The sequence below is a fragment of the Diospyros lotus genome, chromosome 1 (genome assembly GCF_014633365.1).
Source record: "Diospyros lotus cultivar Yz01 chromosome 1, ASM1463336v1, whole genome shotgun sequence".
Lineage (NCBI taxonomy): Eukaryota > Viridiplantae > Streptophyta > Magnoliopsida > Ericales > Ebenaceae > Diospyros > Diospyros lotus.
The window spans coordinates 2,237,094-2,253,957 of NC_068338.1; the positions used below are offsets into that span (position 1 = coordinate 2,237,094).

At 39.1% G+C, this 16,864-nt stretch overlaps 1 protein-coding gene across 1 annotated transcript in view; it reads right to left on the bottom strand.

The window, feature by feature from the left end:
• Positions 1-284: 284 nt before the first annotated feature.
• LOC127813238 (uncharacterized) overlaps positions 285-16,864 on the bottom strand; it is a 35,934-nt gene continuing 19,354 nt past the window's right edge. Inside the window, exon 4 of the mRNA XM_052354113.1 lies at positions 285-468. Coding sequence (XP_052210073.1) covers positions 462-468 — 7 coding nt within the window. The 3' untranslated portion in view covers positions 285-461. The remainder of the gene's footprint in view (positions 469-16,864) is intronic.

Genomic DNA, 16,864 nt, shown 5'->3' on the forward strand with positions numbered 1-16,864 from the left:
AGGATAGAGAGTGGAAAAGGAAGGAATTCGATGTTGAAGAAGACTCCAGTTGGGTTAGGGGATCGGATGTGCCTCGGCCCCAGTTCCACCATTACACCAAACTCATCCAAACTCGGTTGGCCATACTAGCAACCATCGAGGGGTCAGGTGTAACACCCCCTCTCCTAGATCTGCCCGAGAAGAGGTGCTACGGGAAAAAATAAAATAAACTGGCTGATAAACTGAAATCTGATACCATAACTGAACATCTCAATCAACTGGAATAAAAACTCTGAGTCAATATAGACTGAAAGCCATAAACTCTGTCTGAGGGACAATCCCTCAACTGAAATATAAAATAGATTTAAATTGAGAAAACACTATAAAACTCAACAGACTCCCAGACATCTTTTATCTTGAGCGGCTCCACGTACACACACAATAAACCACTACTGCTAGGCCCCACATCTGGTACTCCCCTGCTAGAACCTGGAAGGGGGAAGAGTACAAGGTGAGCTACAAAAGCTCAGCAAAGTAATAAGCTGGAAAGAATACTGAAGCTGAATCAAAGAATATCGATACTGATAAATAACTGACTGAACTTGTACTGGATAATCACTGTCTGATTGCATTCATAAAAATGTAAGGCACATAAACTGTAAACGAAATGCAGGTATGCAACTTTGGCTCATAGGCCCACATAATCTGATAATACATACATGTCTGATCTGAAACCTGCATACATAAAAAACTGTAAGCACATACTGTGGGCAAAGCCCCTAGCCCCCTGGTTGCCACCAGGCGAGCAACTCATAAACTGAGCTGAAACTGAAACTGATGGGATCCCCGCGGACAAGCCGCCTGGCGCGCATAATGCAATGCAATGCTCACATAAATGCTAGCACACAATATGTAGTGCTCCATATAAAGTCATGCTCAATGCTCATACCAAAATGTATGCACATAATCTCACAAAATAATGCTGATCATGTTATGATAATGCTGAATATGATATGATTTTCATCTATATATTAGAATACAAAGATTCAATGAACTATGATTTAAGGTATGGGTATGATTAACTTGTCATGTTCTGCCTTATGAATTTAATGTTGGAAGGTATTGAATACATTAATTGAATTAAACTTGAATTAGGACTCACTGAAAGCTAAATTGGATTTCTGGAAAAGTCATCCAGATATCAGGAAGGATATCCGGATATGATGAAAGACATCCGGATATGAAGAAGGCTCATCCGAATACACTGACATTCAAAGCAGAAGCTATTCGAATATGCTGGGATGTATTCAGATATGAACTAGGACATCCGGATATGATTCTGGTCATTCGGATATCTCACTGATGCATACGGATATAACTGGGGACTATTCGAATGAAAAATTCAACTTTTGAGGGAGGCATCCGGATATTAGGCGAGACATCAGGATATTATCTTGACCTTTCCGGATGTATAAACAAACCATCCGGATATCATACTCGAAGAACTCTAGATACATCTGGATACGATACAAGATATCCAGATATTAGAACTTAGAGTAATAGAACTTGCAATCCAAAATGAATAAGGATTAATAGAACTTACAATCCAAAATGGATGAGGATTAATAGAACTTGCAATCCAAAATGGATGAGGATTAATAGAACTTGCAATCCAAAATGGATGAGAATTAATAGAACTTGCAATCCAAAATGGATGAGAATTAATAGAACTTGAAATCCAAAATGGATAAGGATTACTGGAACTTGCAATCCAAAATGGATAAGGATTACTGGAACTTGCAATCCAAAATGGATAAGGATTACTGGAACTTACAATCCAAAATGGATGAGGATTAATAGAACTTATAATCCAAAATGGATGAGGATTAATAGAACTTATAATCCAAAATGGATAAGGATTAATAGAACTTGCTCATAACTTCACTGTTATACGCATATATATATATATATACGTCTCTACTTACCGATATAAAATCTGAGAACTCAATGAAGAACTGGAATAATATGAAAAACTTATATGAACCTGCAATGGAAGGGATTACAGGAAGAATACTTGCCTGATAGAACTCTTTGATCGAACCCTGGAGCGATCCTAAAGACTCTAGCAAGTCTCTGCTATCTCTTGGCCTTTATGTTCTTCACACGGCGTGAAGAAAAGCTAAGCTAATGGGCTCTATATATAGACATAAAATCCTAGATCTCTTTCCTTTTATAACTTAGAATCCCTCTCCCAATTGAACTTGGAGACTCTCAAAACTTTCTCCTATTGGGACTAGGAGACTCTTAATCCAATTCCATCTTATACATGGATTCTCATTCTTCTTTAAATACATAGTCCCACTTAATTAATAATAATACAAAAATTATTATTAAAACTCTCAAATAATAATAAAACTTCAAAATTACCTTCATGCCCTTGCATTTAATCCACAAAATAAATGCCATTTAAATGCTATTTAAATACTATTATCTCAATTAAAAATCACTAATTTGTCACCTTGGCAAATTCTTTAACTCCAAAATTAAAAAGAAATAAATGCTATTCTTTTTCTTCAAAATCTCTAAATTGCCACATTAAATAATTAATTGGCAAAATCACTTAATCAAATACTTCAACAATTAATTAAATCATTCTTGAATAAATACTGGGCCCTCTAATGGGTCGTTACATCAGGTTTCATTAGACTCCCGAAAAAGGTTAACCATCCCATAAGGAAGAATATTGTAGATATCATAGGATTCGTGGTCATTCCACTAACTGTAATACCCCGTATTACATGGTATTGAAAAATAAATAAATTCTGATTATTTTAAAAGGACCTCGGGTGGTCCGAGAAGCCCAAGGGTATATTTTGAGAATTTAATTAATAAAAATTATCAAATCAACGGCAAGGAATGCCCCAGGACTTGGATGTCTAGGGTAGGACATATGGTCCGAGGACCCTAGCGATTGGGTCGAGGCGTTGAGGCTTGCAATGGTTTGAATGGTATGTTTGAATATTCCTATTCCAGGAATAGGAGAATACCATGGGTTGTGATGATATACCCGTAAGAGGTATACAGGTCGAGCAAAGAAGAACCAAAAACCCAAGTATGGGTGTTGGGGTCAATAAAACCCGAATATGGGATTTCAGGGGATATGAAGTGTTTTAAGGATGGGACCTTCTTGAGGTTAAAGTGTTGAGGCTTGTGTGGGGACACAAAGCTAAGTCATGACATGTAATACCCTAAGAGTCTAGAGAAGGGTAGTATATATTGAGGATAAGTAAGAAAGTAAAAAAACATCAGCTGGATACCTTTTGGACTGAATGTAGGCAAAGAACTCCCGGGTTAAGCGTGCTAGGGAAGCTCAAGGATGGGTGACCCCCTGGGAAGTTCGCGTAGGCCCATCAAGGTAAGTTGTTCTGGTCCTTCCTATCGCTCGATGCGAGATGTTACAAGTGATATCAGAGCCAACCCGAGCCGTGTGTTGGGAACCTGTACTAGCCAAAGGCTGGGGGTACTGGACTGGGACCGCGTACTAGCCCAAGGCTGGGGGTACTGGACCAGGGACACTAAACGGGGGAGAGCTAGGACTAGTTGTAAGGTCGCATGAAGAGGATGTCATGTGCTTAAGGGGGGGAGAATGTAATACCCCAAAAGCCAGAGAAGGGTAGTATATATCGAGAATAAGTAACAAAGGAAACAACACTGGCTGGATACGTTTTGAGCTGAATGTAAGCAAAGAACTCTCGGGTTAAGCGTGCTTGAGCTGGGAAAACTCAAGGATGGGTGACCCCCTGGAAAGTTCGCGTAAACCCATCAAGGTAAGTTGTTTCGATTCTTCCTATCACTCGATGCGAGATGTTACGTGACAAGAGTCATGATGGGGCAAAAAGAGCCTGAGGCATAACTAAATCTAGGAGGGGATTAGTGGAGCATCCCTATGTTAGGGAATTAGCTAAGCATGTTCGAGAGAATAGAGTTGTTCCCTTGGAAGTGGTGCAGTAAGGCTTGTGCCCTTGAGGTAGAGTGAGCTAAAATGGGAGTTAGCTCAAGACTCAAGGAAGTGAGTCATGTGTAATGTATGCATGTTCTATATATATATATATATATATATGGTACGAGGTGATCTTATTGTTATGGCATCCCCGGAGGGAATGTGCCTAGGGTAGGAGTGGACCCTAGTTGGTTTTGATATGAAACGAGATCTATCCTAAGGAAGGATAGGTGTGTGGCAAATGGACCTTAGCGTGCATTTGTATGAGATGGAAAATCCCTAGTGGGTCGAGCTGGGATTCAGGGGAATCTAAATTGGGAATGAAGGAGTTGGGCAAGTGTTGATATGCTTGTGAGATCCATAGGATTAGTAGTCCATGTTGTGAAGGGCCAAGAAACCGTTCATGTGATTAATGGATGAGGGGCCAATTAAACTCTCATGGTGATGCTTGGGGACAGGCGAGATGCCTAAGGTCGGGAGATGAGAGGTGAATAAACCCTCATTGTGATGCTTGGGGTAAGGGATGACGCCTAAGGTCATGAGATTGTTGTTAGGGAGACGAGGAGGCCACCCAGTGAGGGGTATGAACAGGTATGTGGGCCGACAACAATGAGGTCATCCATGGGCTATGCGCGCACAGGAAATGCCACCTCCAAATGCCCGAGTGGGCAGGGGCATGGCGAGTGATGCAAAGGCCCTGGGTTGTAATTCCCAAAGCCTGGGGAGCCTAAGTGAGGCATGTTAGAAAGCCTAGCTGGGCATAGCGATTGAATGTATACGAGGGTATGTAAGGGGAGACGTGAGATCTCAATGCACCTAGAGGGTGATAGTATGTGCTCCGGACCATGGGTGCCGGAATTTGAGCTAGACTCAACATGATGGACCTGGATCCATTGATGTGGAAAGATAGATCTTTCGGATTGTGGTTGAAAAGCTGTGAGGTTTGACCTCATGGGGTAAGATCATGAGGCTGTAAGAGTTGAATTGTTTGAGATGCTCTTAGGTTGTAAAAGATGTGAAGTCTTGAGGAATGAGGCTCATGGAGTGAACTTAAGGTTATCAAGGCAAGGACAACCTAATGAGGTTGCTTTTGTGAGATAGTGGTGGAACCATCATAGCTAGTGGAGGCTTCAACATAGCGTTAATGCTGTAACACCCCAAATTTTCAAAATCAAAAATGAGGTAATACGTGAGATTGTTAGGTTCTAATACTTGAGGAAATAGGTTCTTTCAAGGGATTATAGAAGCCTTGAGGCAAAGGTTCAATTTCTGAACCAGTGGTAAAATCGTAAATACTGAAGTTCAGGAAAAAGTGTAATTTATCTAAAATCTTGGGGTGTTAAGTGTAATTTATCCATTTTTTAGGGACTAAAAAGTGCAATTAAAAATGGCCCGGGGACCAAGTTACAAGGGTCTAAGTGCAAATTATCCGAAAAGTTTGGGCCAAGGTATAGTTCTTGAAACCTTAAAAATATCTCTTCAAGGTATCATGGATTTCAAATTCAAATCAAATAGAGCTTTGGATTCCAAACTCTATTAAATTCAATTAAGAGACGAGTGGTGCATTTGGGTTGGATGCACATAGAGAAATGATGAAGCCTTATCTTCAATGACACATGGCAATCAACCATTGGCCACTTAGAAGATAAGATAAGGTCACATGATGGCTCATAATGACCCTTTGAGGTGGCATTGCATGATTGGCTAAGGAAAAGCTTACTTAGCTTCCAAGTTTGCAAAAAAGTCTCCAAACCTTATCCCTAAGGACATGTGGCAAGCATTCATTGGCCACTTGGAGATAGGATTTGACGTGTAATGATGCGAAATGTGGAAAATGCAAGTAATCGTGTGGGATTTAGTTGTTAATTAAAGGTGTAATGATGGGAAATGTAGAAAATGAATTAACCATGTGGGATGTAATGATGGGGAATCTTGAAAATCAAATTAAACATGTGATGGCTCATATCTCAAGGGAGACTTGTCGTAAGGGCATGAAAATGCACAAATCTTTAGGGACACATGGCATATTTTAATTGGATGCTCATGGATGGAATGATGACAACATGTGGCGCGATTTGGTTCGCTGATAGAATTTTCAAGTCTTTCTCGAAGTTCGTGCCAAGCAGTAAGAAAAACTACGAGAAAACCCATTCCACTCGTTGTAAACCGTGCTTCCTAAGGTAACCGATCAAGGTGAGTGATTCTTGCATATTTTGTGACATTTTGAGCATTTGTTGCTTCACTTGTGTGTAGATGTTGGCTTACATATCATGCCTTTGTGGCTTACATGTCATATTTTTCCTTGGCTATGCATATTCCTTCTACTTTGTCATATATCATGTTTGTGTTGGTGACTGTGGCTAGTTGTTGGGCCATCATGGAAGAACTCGTGCTCTTACAGTGAGCCAAGGATGACTATGATGACCGCGAGGGTGATTGCTACCACAGGGGTGGATTTCATAATGGCATTATTGCATTTGCACGCATGTACTTTCTTTTTCTGAGTCACTCACTTAGATGTCAATATCTAACTTGGGTTGATGCCCCTGGGACATTTAATGTCCTAGGTATATTAGCATGCTAGGTACCCCGAAGACAAGCAGGAGAAAAGGCTACAATGAGACTGATGTTTAGTGTAACCCCATGTTGTTCATGTGCTATGGATCTTATGTAACATTTGGTTTTATTTGAGCATTATATACTACAGTTGTATAAACAAGGGTTATGTAAGGGTTGGTTTTACCTTTTATGCTGTTGAGGGTGTAAGTCGGGGTTACTATGTAATATGAACATGGTAAGAGTTGTTTGTTGGATTTAGGAAGTTTTCAAATGATGCATTGTGAATAGCAGCTATGATTACTCAAGGTTGTAAGAAGTGTGTGTGAGTGTCCAATTGTACCTACAGTGATGTGCTGTCATTTGGAGAATTGGAGGTCGTGAGCATTTATTGTACTTATAAAGGATATATAGTGGAAACCCCTTTTATTTAGCTTTGATTAAGCTTTTAGGTTCAATCCAACGTTTCCATTAGCAAGGGTTTCCATAACGCTCGAGGTGATGTTGGCTTATATTTTACATCATTGTGTGTTTTGAAAAGTGGGGCGTTACAAATGCTACAGGTCCAAGGCTCGCAGTGACGGATCTGATGTTATGGACCATGTGGCATAGGACTAATGAGTTAGCTCGTGGTAAGGGCAAGTGGCCCATTGACTGGAGCAACATAGTGAACTGTAGGTAACGATCAGATGCCGAAGATCTGGAGCAGCCAATAATCTTCCGTGAAGGTCAAGGTGACGGAGGGACTAAGATAGCACGGTAAGCGATAATGTCTCGTGTATCATGGTGATTAGTCGCTTAGTGTCTAAAGGCGAGCTTAATTGAGTAGCTGAGAGTTGAGAGTCGAGTAAGTGCATGGAGGCCAAGTTGGGCAAAGTGCACAAAGGCCCAAGTGGGGGTTAAGTCCTTTGAAGTAGTGAAGCGATGATGGAATGGTTTGCTAAATGTTGAGACCATGTGGTGTCTCAAGATGTCCAAAGAGACTGGAACCTAAGAAACGAGGAATGGCTCTAGCATGGAATAATGCTATAGGTGATGCCTACCAGTGAAAGGTCTAATGCTAAGGACCACTGAATACAGATGGCAGATGGCCATTGGGTTATCTCATGGCGAGGGATCGCGGCCCTCTATGTGGGGTAACCAGTCTACTGTGAAATCGATTAGACGCTGAAGACCTGGAGCGAACTATAGATTATGTCCAGGCTAAGCCTAAGTTTCATGGGGACTGAAGTGTCGTGGTAGTGTCGCTAGTTTGTCATGGCGGTTTGGGAGTTTGTGTAGCGGTTGAGTGATATCTTGTAATATGATGACAAGATGCGTGATGATGCTCCTTGTTAAAGGATCCTAGCGCATTTATGGCTAGAGTTGATCGTGTTCGATTTGGTAAATTGGGGGATGGACCCAATGTGACCCTATGCGATGAGGAAATATAGGGTTGACAGGAAGAGTTGGCAAGTGACCTCAAGTGGTCATGTGAAGTAAGTGTCGTGGAGAGCGAGATTTATGAGATGAAAGCCAACCATGAGATGGGAATACTGAAGCATGTAGGGTTTCAGGTACAGGGATCTATGTGACATGAGTTGTGTTAGGCTGAACATGTGGCTATGGCATAGTGGCAGAATTTGTGAAGGGTCACAATGGCACAGTCGAGTGTTAATCTTGAATGTGTCGATGTGATACTGAGGAGGCATCCTCATGTAGCACTAGATGGGATTCCAGTTGATGACACAAGATCGATTTCCAAGTGATGGCACCTATAATGGCAATGTTGGGAATGTGAGGCTCGAGGACTGTGAATGTAAGTCCTTGTTGATTGTCGTGTATGCCACTCATATGAGGGTTCGGCGAGATCTGGTGGTCAGATCGGTCGGTTTGAGAAAGAGATCCGAAGTCTAGAAGGTGGTTGGTCGAAGCAGGGATGAGCTCGATTGAGTGTTGCTTAGAAGAGATGGAATCTTCTGATATTTGAAGCCGCAGCGCGGCCTTTAGCTATGGTAGCCAAACCAGGAGCAGCTTGCCCGAGAGCACTGCAGAACAAAGAATCTGTTCTTTGTTAGGGTAACAAAGAGCAAGAAAAGAGAAGAGGTAATCAAACTAGAAGTAAGTTGTTTTCAACTCACAATCCACTGAAGATGACATTAATTATTGTAGTGAAGGCTTTGCCACCATTAGTGTCATGATGCCGAACAAGTATCCCTGCATACCAGATGAGTAATGCCCAGGCACAGAACAACAATGCATAGGTAAAGCCAACACAAACTCCTTTAGCAAAACCACTCTTCTTTCCCATATTAAGTGCGGAGTGACCTTGAGTATGTTTCGATCGCCCGGTCCTCTCCCACAAATGAGTAAACGGTACGAATCTGTGAAATAACCTAGTCAAAACAAAAGAAAATTAGCAGTTTGCATGGACATCTCGTTACCATTTTAGATGTATGTTCTTGGTTTATCTCTCACTTCAGACTGTTATATGCATTCTGTTAGTGAATACATAATTCAATTTAGTGCTACACAGTCTCAGTGAAAAACTATTTTTTTGAATTCATGTTGCTGAGACCACGCAGTGTTATGAAGGCTTGTGATTATTGTTGTAGAAGCAACAAAATCCCTTAATCCTATAGGCAAAAACAAATAGAAATACAGTAATTAACTGCAACTGAGAGTATGCAACTGGAATGGTACAAGAAGAAACTTTCCCTGTTATCAGAATTAATTTCAAGTTTATAGGATGGGTATGAAAGAAATGGGTATCAAATCTCAACTCTTTAAATTTATAGAAGCTGCTGAACCAAGGTGAAAGGCATGTATTTTTACCTCTTCTGCGACCTTCCCCGCTTCAGCATAAGCAACCTTACCTTTTTCTGATAAACTAGACATGATAACAGTATAAGTGCCTCCTGCAACAGCTATCAATGGAACAACAACCAAGGTGAAAAGTGTAAGCTGCCATACCGAAGAAAATCCTACTGCAAACCCAACAACAAATTGGGAGAGATAACGCAAACCGTGGCCTATCTGGATCAACATAGAGGTCCAAAAAGCAATGAAGAGTATGCTATAAGTACTCTTGTTAAAATAGTAACAATGAAATATCAGGCATAGCTTCCTTGCATTTTTTCTAATATACCTTCTCACTAATGGCATCCTGAACCAATATTGCATCACTTGATATGTGAAAGATCAAATTTTTGTCCCTGGCATCTGTATTAAAGAAACTAATATCCTTTTTTAGTACTGATTGCAGGTACTTCAATCTCAAGCGGGCAGTTTGCCTTTCCCCAGTCTGCATCCAGAATGCAACACCTGAATGTGCAATGGCACCAAAACGTGGTAATAGTTAAATCACCAAGAAATATAGATCAAATGGTCATTCTTAAGGTATGGCAGCCTAATGATTGTGAAGCGCATTTGCTTACCCATCCATGCTGATACAAACACAACAAGTCCAAGATAAACCAAGTAGAGAGCATGCTACAAAAGGGCACAAAGAAGTAATTTTCATTAGCTTTGATGAAAATGCAATGGTACTGAATAGTAATGGGCAAGATGGTAAGAACAACGGGGCAAATCTGAAAGAATGCACCTTAGAGACTTCTTAGGACAACCTCTGAGGGAAACTCCAAGAGCTTCCCTTGGAGCTTCCCTCAGAGGCTACTGTTTGAGTTTGAACAATCCAGGATTTGTGATTGAAGCTACTGTTTGAAGGATTGCCTTGGTTGAGGAAGCTCCAAGAGCTTAGTATAGTCAAATTAACCAAAACTTTGGTCTTTCTTTTCGCTTGTAAATTCAATTACTGTAGTGGATATGATTTCAGGAAAATGCAAAATTGAGGCAGCCTTTTATGTTAGGCATGGAAATATTGAGAATGCTATTTTTGTTGCATTTTAGGTTGATGATTTGTCGACCACATGAAAGTAAAAATTGGTTGAAGAACTCAAGAAAGACATGATGCAAATATGTGAGATGGAATATGATGAGGGATGAGGGCTGGGCTACGGATGAAGTTGAAACAGCGTTGGCGTATCTAAAAATGTTTGATTATGCATTTTCAAATAAACGGGCATAGAATTTGCGTACAGATTCCAATTTCAGCCCATAATATATGCTTTTGGGGTAACTCGACGAGATGGATGCAACAAGTTGCTTTACGACTACTGATCATGTTTTTTTGCCATTTGAATTTTCCTTTTATACTAAAATGCAATTTTTTAGTTATTCTATTGTCTTTTATTTCATGTTGGGCCTCGAATGTAAGTGCCCAGTCTTCTAATGCCCATATATTATTACTAGCCAAAATAGTGCCATATACCCCCTTTTGAAGGATCATGCTAATTTGAGACGGATGCAACTAGTAGAAACCATGGTAAACAAATCAACCATTGGCTAATGTCTTAAGAGGACATTATACCATTACAACCTTTCATTTTATCTTAACCAACTAATTAGCAATAGTTAATATAAACAAAGACAGCCTATAAAAAATGTGTAGCAAGTGAGAGCAATTTTAATTCAAGGCAACAATTGATGGAAGAATTTTCAGTGTTCAGCATAATCTCAATATATATCAGATGGCTAAAGAATTTTCAATGTTCAGCCCGTAGAAAATGTGTAGCAACTGAGAGCAATTCTCTATGTGTTTTCTTTGAGATCTTTATTCTAACATGTTTAAGACAATTCTTATTTGGCTAGAGTTTTAACTTGCAGAGATTTAACCTACAAACCATCAAAAAATAAATTGTATTCAGATTTCAGAAACTTAAATCTAAAATCAGAATACAGATTTATAATACAGAAACTTAAAGGTTTCAAAAACTTACAGCAATTGATTTTAGATTTTAATCGACACACTTACAAAAACTCATAGAAACCGATCGAGATCGATAGATGATAGAAACTTACAGAAACTACCTAGATATAAACTTATAGAAACTTATAGAAACATAGAAACTTACAGAAATCGATAGAGTTTTAGACGACGATAGAGAAACTTACAAAAACTGAGATCGTGGACTTCGACACAGGCAACGGCGATATGCAGGTCTTCGGACTTGGATTGACGGGAAGAAGAGTTCACAACAACGACGGGAAGCAGAGGCAAACTTGGATTCACGGGAGAGGTGATTTTGGATTGACGGGAGAGGCGCCTTCGGATTTGGATTTGGTAGCTAGGGATTTGGAATTGATCATAGGAAGAGGCGGGGATTGGGATACAGGGAGAGGTGGGAAATATTTATGTTGTTTTCTCCTAACCTAATGAAGATTATGAAAATATAATATTAAGTGTAAAAAAAATTAATAAAAAAAAAATATTACCTAATTAGAATTATAGATATATATTTGGAGGAAAATATTTTTGTTGATTTTCTAAACTCAATAACGACAGGATTTTTAATTAATAGTGAGAAATGCATAAACCCGTCGTTAAAAAACAAATTTTACACCACATTTAGCTAAGAGTATAAATAATTCCTCGTTATAATCATGAAAATTGTACTTTTAACGACGGGGTATTTGTCCTCTCACTAATTTTCCCTCGTTAAAAGCCTTTTTTTTTTTTTGTAGTGCACTTCTCATCCCTCGGATGCATCATCACGGTCATGAAACTCTCGAGATGGGCTACGAGACTCTCGGGATGGCCACCATGTGTCCCCTCTCTCCCTTCCCTATAAATAGGAGACCTTACCCCCTACCTCAGGTACGCTTTCCTTAGCACTTTGAATACACTCTTGCACTCTGCTCTCAAGAACTGAATTAAGCATCGGAGGATTTGTGCGGGGACACACACTCACTGTAACACCCAGGATTTTTATAGGAGTGATCTCTTTTAAAGAAGATAAGATGAATTCAGGATTCAAGAAGAAACAGGTAGATTTCGGGCAAAATATAGTATGTTTTAAGAGATTTCGGGCAAAAGTGTAATTTTTCAAAAATAATTGGAGGCCATTTCAGAGTCAAGAATAGTACCTAAAAGTGTAGGAGGATTGTGAGAATTCTTAGAAATGGAGGAATAGCATTTCAAGGGCCAAAATGAGATTTCCAAAAGTTATGAAGCGTAAAAGTGCAATTTATGGAAACTTTGAGGGACCAAATTGTAATAACCACAAAAATAACAAAATATCAACCCAAAATATCAGCCATGGGCTAATCATGAATGGCCAAGTGTCCCCCCTAGGTGTCACAATTGGATTGGTTGGAAAGTTGTAATGATGAAAGGTGTAATGATGAGCATAAATCTCCATGTGAACGCTCAAATCTCTATGGATACGTGGCTTAATCTTAGGAGTGTAATGATGAGGGGTGTAATGATGAAGCACAAATTTCCATGTGAATGCACAAATCTCTATGTATACGTGGCTTAACATTGCAAATCTCATGATAAGTTCTTATCCAACGTGACACGTGGCGCGATTGGATTTGTCAAAATTGCCTATTAATATAAGGCTTTGGGGGAATGATTTTGGGGCTCCAAATGAGAGAGAAATGAGGAGATTTTGAGAGAAGAAAACTTTTCCAAAGAATGAGGAAAACTCTGCCAAAAAATGAAGGAGTTACGAGCCTCGACGAGAAATTTGTGTGTCACCAGAGTCTGGGCCCGAATCGCTGGAAAACAATGAGGTAAGTTTCGTTTTATTTTATAATCCTATAAAGGGAAGAAAGATGGAGGTGTAGGAATAAACGGGGGTTAAATCAAAGTTAAAATGAAGAAGAAAAGCCCAAAAAATTGAGCCGCTACGAAACATTCGACACGGCGCGTGTAATACACACGTGGCTGCTGGCCGTGAGTGGGGGCATGTGGGGTCCCTTCTAGGGGCGCATGAGAGTGCGTGAGGGCTCCTTTTGATCTGAAATTTTTCCCAGCTATTCCTATATTTATTCCCTACAAGTCTATGTAAAAATATTTAACTTTGGTATTACGAAATCTTGTGTTTTATGCAGAACAGCCTAACTGACCATCGTGAATAGTACTGGGTTAGGTCACTTTGGTGGGTGACTCCTTCTTTTTGAACTCTTACATCTCTTACATGTTGTACTTTCATTCGGGTGGTTTGCATATCATTTAATACCATTGGTTCGCATTTTTATACACTTGGGCATACATCACTACATTCATGGCTAGTGGCATTGAGATGGGTTGCATCATGTACGTGGTCTTGGACCACACCCTCCCAAGTCAGGGATGGCTATGGCTTTTAATAACATGATGGCCCGTGGGGGTGATTGCAACGCCCTGGTGTCACTACCATCAGGTTACTTCACGACATACTACATAATGCATTTGCACGCACCTCCAATATTGAGTTATCCACTTAGATATTACTATCTAACTTGGGTGTTTCATACCCCTGGAACATTCCACGTTCCAAGTGCAACAAGTGTTTCAGGTACTCGGGAGCAAGCAAAGGCAATGAGGAAATGGCTACCTAATATTTCTCTTATTTTGTTACGTTTAAATAAATCAAGTTGTTATAATCAAACTACTAAATGACCATTTAAATCTACTACCAATTTTTATTCGAATGTCTTGTGAAATCAACTATTTATATGGAGATACTAAGAATTGAAGCGTGGTAAGCTTTCAAGCAAATTCGGGGGTATATCTATGTTCTTGTTCCAAAGAAAAACAATATACACAGAATCATTTGTATTAACTACCATTTTGTCCTTAATTTTGGAAGTTCATATTTATGATAATATCATATACCTATTACCTCATTTATTCAAGTCCTTTAAAGAATATCCTTGAAATCACCACCTATGAAAGACTCATGATTCATAAGGGTATACGTGGGACACTTACATGTCAACCACCTAATAAATAAACATGTTCTCTCAGAAAGTAAAACCCTTCTTCGCGGTGTCATTCTGACTACTTGAATATGTAAAACATGGAGTTACAAGAAAGACCAAGCCACAGGCTACGACGTTTTCTTTTTGAAGGTTGCTAGTTTATATCTCATATTTATCTAATACCCTCCTAACATGTTTCTCCAGACTTGGAATTTAAAAACATTTAAATACCATAAGGAAGTGGGAAAAACGTTAATGAGTTAATTAACACCTCCTATATTTAAATTTTGAAACTAATGCGTTAAAATCGATCCTAGAATTTATGGGACGTTACACCCGCGCCCCTAACTGTGCGTTCGTCTTATAGGTTTCTCGGTCATCAAGACTCTCTCAGCTATCAAGGGTCACTCAATCATTAGAAAGCCTCCCGTCAGATCCAAATGAGTCTCTCGTTCATTTGATCCTAAGAGTCTCTCGTCACGTAGCATGCACGAGACTCACAAGACTCTCAAGGCACTTGGTGATGAGACTTTCAAGACATTTGGTGACAAGACTCTCAAGGCACTTGGTGACGAGACTCTCAAGACAGTTGGTGCCAAGACTCTTAAGACTCTCAGGACCCACGAGACTCCTAAGACTCTACACTCCAGAGGCTCTTGTGATCAACCGCACACAAATTGTATTCTCCCATGATTAAAAATCGATTGTTGTATTTTGGCAACAATAACCGAAAATTCGGTTGAAGCTATCAAAAAATGGCCGAGAAAGGTTGGTTTGGGCTTATATTCAAGTAAATGAGAGAGAAAGAGAGAGAGGGGGGAAGAGGAAGGTATAGAAACAAACGAGGAGTGAAACAGAGCTAAAATGGAGAAATAGCCAAAAAACTAAAGGCCTATCGAGATCACATCATCGTCACAAAAGAAGACAACCAGCGCGTGTGATACACGCGCCATATTAGGCTGTGCATAAAAGCGCGTGAAGCACCTTCCAGAGGCATGTGCGGGTGCATGGTAAGTCCAAAAATTCTGGGAAAAACACAGAAAAATAAAAAAAAAAGGATTTATGGAAAAAAATAGGGTACTTGCTATATAAAAATTCTCGTTTATTGCAAAAAAACAAGCCTCGATAAGCATGAACAGTACTGTACAGGTAAACCAACAAGATGAGTGGTTACTGCTGTAACGCCCCGTTTTTCGAGCACATTAAAACTCAGGACAATTATGTGATAATATTTTTTTTTTAAATACTACTAAAACTAAACCATATCATTACTCTTAACCATCCCAAAATTTCCATACATCTATCTCGAAAGAGAATTACATAAACATCAAATGCGGAAGCTAGAATTGAACCTAATATCATAACATTAATCATAAATTAGTTTTTACATCACGAGAACATAAATTTCTCAGCATGACTCAATACATAACATAAGTTCTCAACTAACATTAACCCTAAATATGGTTCTACATCATCATTCCTCAAAACATTTCAGAATTCGAAGTAACAGAACTTAAATACATGAGCTACATAACATACATTCAACTGTTCATACCACTCATCATACACTTTGCTAAGTGCCATTACATGCCTCATTCATCCTCGTTTCTGCTACAATCTTCATCTAAAACGTTTGAATATTTCAAGGGCAAAGCTCAAGTTAGATGATGAATCATCTAAGTAAGGGAACAAAACATTTAATGCGCATGTATGTATGCAATGCACATAACATCATAACTCTCATGTTTGGGTCGACTGCACCTTAAGATTACCCTCCATTTTTCCAGTCTCCCTGTCAGACCGAGGTGTATGGGTGCATCCTTGAAAAAGTAACGGAACCAGTACCTAATCCCAAACCCATGCAATGTATGACCGTGAATCGCATCATGCTCATATGCATATTTCATAAATCAATACATGTAAATGCAATCTACATGACATACTCACATCAAGGCATAAAAACATGATAAAATCATTTACTTAAAATTAGATTTTGGTGTCGAACAACTTACAAACCAAGTATTTTCATAAAACTAAATCCAGTTAGGAAGTACCACTTACCTTGCAAAAAGACAATTGTGCCCCTAACATAATTTTGCCTCAAAATTCGCTTCGAATTTCCAATCATACTCAATTATGAATCTTGACGTATCCTAGGCATCATAATTACTTAAGAAAATAAAATTTATAATTTTCTCTAATTTCTCCCATTTTCTCCTATTATTTCCTCCAGATTATGAAATAAATAGCTTCTCATAAAATTTTCTCAATTTCTCTTCACAATAATTCCTAAAACAATTTTCATAAGCCCCATAAATTTTTTCATAATTTTCAAAATCCATATTCTATTTATTTCTCATTTTCTCTTTGATTTTCAAGCATCTATTGCCTCAAAAATTCATAATAAATACCAATCATTCATTTCTTTTCCAATTTCGTCATCAAAAATTCTAAAATATCATTCTCATATTTTTGAAATTTTTCAAAAAAAATTTGAAGATAACTCACCTTCCCGCGGAGCGATTCGGTATTCTTTTATAT